We start from the raw sequence: 221 nt of genomic DNA, 5'->3' as shown, positions 1-221 counted from the left end.
GACGCCGACGAGCAAAGACTCCCCCGGACCCGAGAGCGAGGAGCCGGAGAGGGTCGTCGAGGAAATCACGGCATGGAAAATGGTGTGCGATTTCTTCAGCTACGACCGGATCGTGGACTCATTCCGGTGCACATTCAAGGCGCGCGGGGGCATGGTGAGGGCCTTCATCCTCCTGCTGATCCTGTGCAACCTCCTGCGACGCCTGGGAAGAGGTAAGGACT

The 221-nt window shown here is 61.1% G+C and overlaps 1 protein-coding gene across 1 annotated transcript in view; it reads left to right on the top strand.

Moving 5' to 3' along the window:
• Positions 1 to 221, top strand: part of LOC119585344 (proton-coupled folate transporter-like) — a gene marked incomplete at its 5' end in the record, with an annotated part of 11668 nt that overhangs the window by 749 nt on the left and 10698 nt on the right. Inside the window, one exon of the mRNA XM_037934016.1 lies at positions 1 to 212. This exon is cut by the window's left edge and continues 749 nt beyond it. Coding sequence (XP_037789944.1) covers positions 1 to 212 — 212 coding nt within the window. The remainder of the gene's footprint in view (positions 213 to 221) is intronic.

The sequence above is a fragment of the Penaeus monodon genome, chromosome 19, assembly GCF_015228065.2.
Source record: "Penaeus monodon isolate SGIC_2016 chromosome 19, NSTDA_Pmon_1, whole genome shotgun sequence".
Classification (NCBI taxonomy): Eukaryota; Metazoa; Arthropoda; class Malacostraca; order Decapoda; family Penaeidae; genus Penaeus; species Penaeus monodon.
Note: the sequence above shows the minus strand (reverse complement) of the source record. Positions and strands in the feature narration are given on the sequence as shown.